Here is an 8330-nt window from a genome sequence, read left to right as displayed (position 1 = left end):
GCAGGATACTCCCCACCACACTAGATAATTTTTTAGTTTTTTTTTTTGGGTGTTTCTGCTTCGTTGCGCTCTCGTTCCTTGGTTTCGCTTCGCATCTCCCTTCAAAATCTCAAAAACCACTCTCTCTCTCTCTCTCTCTCTCTCTCGATCACACCAAGAGAACCAAACTCCTCCACTGCCTCTCTCTCCGTCGCCTCCTCCGGCCACTTCATCCTCCCACCAAACAGCCCCTCAACCAATCCCTAACGGACGCAACCTTCTCTCTTCAGCTCCTCTTTTCAACCTCTGCCGGAATCCGCCAATTAGGTTCTGATCAACCTTTCACAGGTATGCCACTTCTCTTTCAATTCGTCTCTCGCATTCCTCCTCGTCCGCTTTCTCTTTCCAATTCCTCTCCGTTAGCTATTTATTTCTATGCATGCTTTGATCTTGTTCAAACTCCTCGCAAATTAGGGTTTTCGCCTTAGGAGAGAAGCCCAAGTGTCCCAAGGAGGACCGCATAGGAATATTTCTTTCTGTTTGGGGAACTGTAAATAGGATTTGCAATAGTTTACGCCGCCCGAATCTCTGAGTTCTAACTCCCAACTATTGTTAGGATTCAAGAGTATTCGTTCTATTATAATTATAACCAGGGTTTTAAATAGTGGGCTATAGTGCTGCTATAGCAGTGTAGCGTAGTGGAGTGATCCCTGGCCGCTACAATGGCCACTGTAGTGGAGCAGTTCAGTGTAGGGTCTATCATGGGTGAAATAGCAGTCATAATGGACAGGATGGCAGCACTATCTCTTGATTCTAAAAAAGCCCTGAACAATAATGTTAGGGTTTGTGTGTTGGGAGCTATTTTTGGGATTTCAATTTCCAAAACAATATTTTGCTTATAAAGTTCTTCTCCACCGACTGGTTTGTCTGCCTGTTTTTTCTGTATATTATCAGTTTCTGCTCATTTCTTGAGGATTTTTTTTATTAATTCTGATATAAATATAAACCATCGTTCCAGAATCTTTTGATTCATGATTTGAATCTTACAATTCGTTACAATTTGGCTACCTACTAATGCATATCATAAGATGAAATCTTAAATGACTTTATATCTTACAATATAATGAATTTGTGCAATTTCATATTGTTGATACAAATCACACAATTCAATGATTTAGTAAGTTTAACTTTTCTTTCATCAATTTCTCGTGAAAAAATTGAAATTTCATATAAGGTTGAATAGTTAAATGAAAAGGAATTGGAAAAAATCTGAACTTATCCTATTTGATTATTCCACTACTTAAATAGTTAAATGCTTAGTTTCCATTCTTCTACAATAAAGGCTTCACAAACTCAGATATAACTAATGATTTTCTTTTATAACACTTCTGTTATGTTCTTTTAGAAATCAGCTTGATTTCATAATTTTCTGTCTTGAAATCTTAAGTAAAGTCTTTGGGAAATATTGTCTTATGAATATATATTTATTCTTTCTTTTGCTATCATTCCTAGATTAGAGGGGCAGGGGCTGTAAGTGAGGATGAATTTGCAACAAGCTGGGCAGTCTAAATCCTCCAATGGATATGGCCGCCGAAAATCTGAAAGAGAAGGGGCAACTAAATCGGAGAATAAGATCTTGTCTGGGAAATTAAATGCCAACAGATTGGCAAATGCAGGTAAAGTTCTGAGCTGCATAATGTATTATTATTTTATTTGTCACAGCATTCAGAATGTTGATATTTTTTTTGTTAGTCGTCACAGGCGCAGTGACTGGCAGTAAAGGTGGCAGTTATGAGAGCCCTTCACATGACCGATTAGTATATGTAACAACATGTCTTATTGGGCACCAAGTGGAAGTCCAGGTGAAAAATGGATCCATATACTCTGGAATATTTCATGCAACAAACACAGACAAAGATTTTGGTATGTTTTGTTGCATTTTTTTTATTGATTTTTGTCATATTCAAGACTGTTATTTTGGACAATTATTTCTTTTAGGAATATTTTGTTATTTCCTATTTCTGGTGATTTTTGGGATTTATCTTATTTTAATAAGACTTTATTTAGGAGTTATTGCTTAATTAGGAATTTGGGATTTGACTAGGGTCGTTCTAGATCACTATCTTAATAGACTCCCGATCCTGTTTCCATAATTGATTTTATAGGTCATAGAGCATTTGACTTCGTTTGATTCTTATATCATCTTATTATAGGAATCATTTTGAAAATGGCTTGCTTAACAAAGGATGGTTCTTTACGAGGACAGAAATCTGGCACAGAATTTGTCAGCAAGCCCCTTTCAAAGATTTTAATTATACCTGCCAAAGACCTTGTCCAAGTTACAGCACAGGTTTGCTACTTTTCAACTATATGCAATTTGCGAAGTACTTTGGAATTTTGTAGTTACCTAAGCTAAATATTTGCAATCTTGTGTGAGTTTTGTTTTGTTTGGATGCTGTATAGTCAGCTATGGTTTTGGACAATTTATAATTAGGGGAAGTGGCTTTTAGCACATTGCCAACTTGTTTCCTGATGATATTGTTGATGTGTCAATCATGGCAGGATGTTGCTATTACCAGGGATGGCTTAGCTAATGAGTATCACCATGATATGCATCAGGAAATCATGGTTGATTCATTGATATCTCAGTCTCGTCACGTTGATCTAGGGCGAGAATTAAAACCCTGGGTACCTGATGAAGACGATCCACAATGCCCTGAACTGGAAAACATATTTGACGGCCATTGGAATAGGTTGCTTTTCCTTTATAAAATAAATTTGTCAACTGTATAAGTATCACTTTTCTTAACACTTTCACACTCATATGTACTGTTAGTTGCCCTTATTCTTTTCATTTAAAAGTTTGAGAAACTATAGTACATAGCTTTTTTAGTCTACAATAAAAAATTCTTTAAAATAAGAGTCCTGCTGTAAGTGGTAGATTTCAGAAGTATATTTTTGGTCTTTCTGTCCATAATCATTTATGGAAGCTTAGGAATGTTGCCCAAGGAATTATCAAGAGATCATTGGCGCACAATTTAGTGATGACACATTCTTGATGTAGCAAAAGGAAATAGGATTTTTGTGGTAGATCCTGACTTATTAAGAGAGGTTTGAGTGAGTATATGGAATTCACTAAAATACTATGATTATTTTCTAATTTCATCTTTTTTTCAGAAGTATATTTTCCATTTTTTTTTTCCTAATTTCAATTTTTACACAAAATGTCCATTTTGGTTTACATTGTTTTTTCCCCGGTATTTTTAAAGGGGATGGGATCAGTTTGAAACAAATGAGGCATTGTTTGGTGTAAAAAGCACATTCAATGAGGACCTTTATACAACAAAGCTTGAAAAAGGGCCTCAGACAAGAGAATTGGAAAGGCAAGCTTTAAGAATAGCAAGAGAAATTGAGGGTGAGGAAACCCAAGATCTTCATCTTGCAGAGGTTGGTGTGGTTTCAATGCTTTTTTTGTTCTCATTTTTTTTTCTGCTTGCAAGTTTCTGCTGTTTTTGGTATAATTGACTATTTGAATTCCTCAAACTATATGTTTTTTTCTCAACAGGAAAGAGGCCTTCACTTACATGAAGACTTTGATATTGATGAAGAAACTAGATTCTCTTCAGTCTATAGGGGTAAACGTGTTGATGATAGTGGATTTGATGAGGGCGTACTGTTTGATTCACACAATTCTGAAACTTTTGGTGGGGAAACTTTTGGTGGTGTGTTTGGTTCGGTCGTTAAGAGGCCAGGTGAAATAAGTGGTGGAAAAGGAAATGATGGAGCTCAAACATTGGCAAATTCCTCCTCCGTGGTATCACCTCAGTTCATGCATTTCATTTTTTAATTATTAAAAGTGTGGCATTAAATAATTCTTAATCGTTTGTCACATTTGGAGGGCATTGGCTTGTCCTTTTATTCTTATCAAATACTATTGTTAAGTTCTCTCATCGACTAGAGATATGAGCAATGTAGTCCTTAGAAGACTTGGGTAGTTCTCACCTTACAAGTGAGTTTTGTGAGTTGAATTAGGACATAAGCATAAATGATTATTTTTTCGATAAACTGAGTGAGAGTGAGAGAGAAAATGAAAAAGATAAAGCTGATATTATTGCTCAGAAAGAAAAACTCAATGAGTTAGATACAACAGAGGTATTTAAAGAGTTCTGACTTGAGAAACTAACCACAACTAACTCTAACTACCTCTAACAAACTTCTAACAGAATGTAAACTAACTCTAACCACCTCTAACTAACTTCTAACAGAATGTAACTACTTGGGTGCAGTTTAGTGAAAACTAACAGCCCTTACAACATATACACTGCTATCTATTATGAAACAAAACTGTTTAGACAGTTATGTATTTACATACTCCAATATTATTTCTTCAAAATTAAGCTTGAATCAGACATGTACTGAAGGCAATGGTTTGTTGTCTCCTGCTTTGCTTCTATATAGTATATTGTGGTTTTTTATTTTAAATTATCAGTAGTAGTCAGACTGAGTGTTACGAGTCTCACTAGGGCTAAAGACTTGCTAGCTTTGGTGGAGTTTAATGATATTACTGGATAACTGATGCTGTAAAGCTGTAAAACTTTATCATGCTACGTATAATGGTATTCCAACACGGGCTTCTGTTATTAATTTAATTGGTATGCACCATCAGTGTGAGGAAATTATGGATTGACACAATCACTAATATTTTGATGCTATATTTTTTTTAAGTAATGATAGAATGACATGGTAATAAATAATGCTGTGTCAAAATATTAGTGAATGTGAAATGTCAATGTAAAATTACAATGGGCGACACATTTGTTTCAAAGTATCATAAAGGATTCCTAGGAAAGTGAGCTTGGGAATATCAAATTTGCGTGTTTGGTATAAGTTTTGGACAACCAGGAATTGTTGATTTCCAGGCATACAAAATCTTCGTACTTCATATTTACTTTGCATCTCATTCCCATGGTGAAAGGTGGGTATCTTACATTCCCATGGGGATGGAAGTTACTTTTTAAAGTAACTACCTCTCCACACTTCATTGTTTCACATTTATTTTTCTACTTTTTATCAATTTTTGAATTAATTTTTTTCCTGAAACTACTAAATACCAACCAAATATATTCACGGGAATGGTATTCTTAAGCATAATATTTCTGGGAATGGATTCTCGGGAATTCAATATTATACCATGAAACAAACGCCCTTTTAGTATATACCAATTAAACACTTCTTTGTCTTGAAAATCTAAATGTGGATGAAATAAATTAATTTGGTGAGACAGAAGTTGCGTAAAATTTTCAGATTAATGACCGTGAAAACTACTAGATTAGTAAAATTTTCTTTAGAAAATATTAGCAAAAAATCTGGCACATGACTATCATTTTGAGTGATGTGTTTATGACTAAATTCTGTTTGAACATGTTCTGCAATCCTGAGTCTTATTATGCTTTTGAAATTGGTACAAAGTTAACCTCCAACAATTCTGAGTCTTGTTGGGTAAATTTTGATATCAAAGTGTTATTTTTTTATACTTTTGTCATTTTTTCTCCCTCTTCTCTTACAAAGTAATATTTAACCTTCTAAATTCACCGTATTGCTTCCTGCTAATTATGTGTGCAGGATCACACACTATCATCTCAGTCAAATACTGGTGTGGATTTAAGCCGCTCTGGTTCTTCTGATCATGCGAAGCAGTTAGCATCTGAACTCCCTGCCAAAAGCTACTCGACATCGGATGGGGAAAGCAGGTGTTTGTTGCCCTTTTCTCTTGTGCATATATTTGTTTTCTCTGTAACGATTTGTATGTTTTCCATCATATGTCATTTTCAAACATCAAAAGCATAAATTTCATCTTTATTATTATTTTTCATATCCAACAACCTTACAGGATTCAGGAGAACTCGAATAGTAATCAACATGGAGACAATGGTATTACCAAGGAAGAAAATCTGATTGTGAGTTGAAGTTTCTGCATTACTACTTAAGCTTGTGTCTATGTAAATATCACATGAGATTTCTATTTGTTGTAACACTCCCAAATTTATTTTATTTTCTTTAATTGATGCAGCAAGCTGAGGATGTTCAACTGTCAAAATCTGAGGGTCTGTAAAATATTTTTCTTAGCTTCCTCAAATTGAGCATATCTAAAGTGTTTGTGCCTGACATTATGCAAATGATACTAAATCATTCTCCTATAATGATTATTCTGTTTATTATGAAGTGCCGAAGCTTTCTGTTAGTACTATTCAGTGCTTCTCAATGGCAGCTATCACCTACATTCGTCTAATCTTAGCTTGGCAATTTTGATGCAGATTCACAGGGACCACTCTACATGAATAAGGATGGCTCTGATAAAGGGGTATTATCTCCTAATGCCAGCTCTTATGCCCCTTCATCTCATACTTCATCAAAAACTCATGAGAAGATGGGATCACATGGAGATTTGGTCGATGGTTCAGCATCGGGCAAAGCTAATGGGGAAACGAAATCTGTAAATTCACGGGGAACACAATCTGGGTCAGATTTGGTTGGAAGCATTCCAGCATCTTCTGCTCTTGGTTTATCTCCAAGTTCATCAGTTGGTTCACTGTCTTCTGAAAAATCAACTCTGAATCCCAATGCAAAGGTGTGAAAGTTCAAGACTGACTTTTTGAAAAAGAAATATTTTTCACTAGCTGATTCTGGCATTTTATATTAGCCACATATATCTGAGTTTACCCTTTCTTGTTATAAGGAATTCAAGCTTAACCCTAATGCAAAGAGTTTTATTCCATCGCCTGCTCGGCCTCCCACTCCAGTGTCTGATGGTTCCTTCTATTTTCCAACTAATGTAACTACTGTACCAAGTATGCCAGGCATGCCCATGGGTATTGGAGTAAGTCATTCAGAGCATTTATTGAACATATAGAAGTGCATAGTTATGGGGTGGGGTTATTTCCATAAGGTTTACTGCAAAATTTGACTTGTGTCATTAGACTCAGCATTATGATGTAGTGCCAAATTGATCCAGTTGTTCCACAATCACAACATATCTATGTTGTGTGTTGGTGCAGGTTATGACTAGAAGTCTGGTATTTAAAATTTGTTTAATAATTTCTGCTAGTTACTTAATTTATATAAAGATAAATGTCACATTTTACTGATTGTGTAAAATAGTTAGCAAAAGAGGCTATGCAGAATTATTGAGTTCAGGTTGGACTCAGTAATCTCCTTTTTGCTTTGGTTGTGAACAAAGTTTATTATTTTGTATGTGGCTTGCAGATTGGACCTACTTTTGCTAGTCCACAACCGGTCATATATAATCCTCAGGTAGCACAAATGCCGTCTCAAGGATATTTTCATCCGAATGCACCCCAGGTATAATATCACGTAGTTTCTCACTGGTGTATGTTACGTAAAAACTGGTTCTCTAAGGCAATTGCTTAATATCTCATTGCAGTATGGACAGCTTCTTGGTCATCCCAGGCAAGCTTTATACATGCCGAGTTACATGCCTGTAAGAACTCTCGCACTTTTTTTTTAAAAGAATTGGTTTTTTTTATTGAAATAGCTTATATTTTATTTTACCATTGATTCGTATAACTTTATACATGCTTAATGCTCCACCTTGATGTATCATGCATCTTGGACATTAATTCTTGACACGGTGGTGGAACATGATGTGTCTTCACTTACACATATATTAAACTGAATTTGGACAATCTTAGTTGTAATCCTATATATACATTAGAGGAACTTTATGTTTACTAATGTTCTGGGAACCTTATCTTCTCAAATCGATATTTTACAGGAAATGCAATACAAGGGACGGGATTATTGACGACTTGGCTATTCACATTCTTATTGGCAAGTGAAATCTTTGCTTGAAAAGAATAAACTAAGTGGTTGTCCTGAAAAGTTTTAAACGAGGATATCTGCAGGTTATGGAAAAATCTCTGAAGGCTCATTATATATTATTAAGTTCGCTAATTCTGGGATATAATTTTATGACCTTGTGTTAACTCATACATCTTTTGGGGTTTCTCAGGCTTTGGTCGTGTAATAGATTAACTCAGATTGACCTTTCTCATTCCTCTTTATTTAACTCTTTAATGCCATGCAAAATTTACTTTTTAATTTTTACAACTTTGTGCATGCATCCGACACTCGGACATATCTGCAACCAATTGGGTTGTCATATTAGTTTTTTTTTTTTCACCGGTAAATTTCTTAGATCCTTTTAATGATTTTATTTTATCAAAATTGTTTTTAATTTTGGCTCGCTTTAGATGTGTGACATTTCAATTTAAACGTTAATGTATCATAAAATAATCATGGGTAAATAAATCACAGGAAGACATTCTCTCAAT

The 8330-nt window shown here is 35.0% G+C and overlaps 1 protein-coding gene across 4 annotated transcripts; it reads left to right on the top strand.

Annotated features, from left to right (window-relative positions):
- Positions 1 to 8097, top strand: LOC100782491 (polyadenylate-binding protein-interacting protein 3). Of its 4 annotated transcripts, none has more exons than XM_003546737.5 (15): positions 1 to 327; positions 1492 to 1655; positions 1741 to 1902; positions 2193 to 2329; positions 2542 to 2732; positions 3249 to 3426; positions 3545 to 3793; positions 5602 to 5729; positions 5870 to 5936; positions 6050 to 6083; positions 6294 to 6607; positions 6716 to 6856; positions 7243 to 7338; positions 7421 to 7477; positions 7772 to 8097. In XM_003546737.5, the coding sequence occupies exons 2-15, from the start codon at positions 1520 to 1522 to the stop codon at positions 7799 to 7801; spliced, it is 1920 nt and encodes a 639-aa protein (XP_003546785.1). In that variant the 5' UTR covers positions 1 to 327; positions 1492 to 1519; the 3' UTR covers positions 7802 to 8097. The 4 variants fall into 4 exon arrangements, with proteins under 4 accessions (XP_003546785.1, XP_006597205.1, XP_014623485.1 ...); XM_006597142.4 differs by having other exon boundaries at positions 20 to 327; positions 1732 to 1902; XM_014767999.3 differs by having other exon boundaries at positions 56 to 327; positions 1497 to 1655; positions 1732 to 1902.
- The last annotated feature ends 233 nt before the right edge of the window (positions 8098 to 8330 follow it).

The sequence above is a fragment of the Glycine max genome, chromosome 15, assembly GCF_000004515.6.
Source record: "Glycine max cultivar Williams 82 chromosome 15, Glycine_max_v4.0, whole genome shotgun sequence".
In the NCBI taxonomy this organism is placed as follows: domain Eukaryota; kingdom Viridiplantae; phylum Streptophyta; class Magnoliopsida; order Fabales; family Fabaceae; genus Glycine; species Glycine max.
This window is presented reverse-complemented; position numbering and strand designations above follow the sequence as displayed.

Bases quoted from the DNA above. Each gene is read 5' to 3' on its own strand.
- LOC100782491 (XM_006597142.4), top strand. From the start codon at position 1,520: ATGAATTTGCAACAAGCTGGGCAGTCTAAATCCTCCAATGGATATGGC. The intron at 2,330-2,541 runs GTTTGCTACTTT...CAATCATGGCAG, and splicing joins TTGTCCAAGTTACAGCACAG to GATGTTGCTATTACCAGGGA. The intron at 7,478-7,771 runs GTAAGAACTCTC...GATATTTTACAG, and splicing joins ACATGCCGAGTTACATGCCT to GAAATGCAATACAAGGGACG.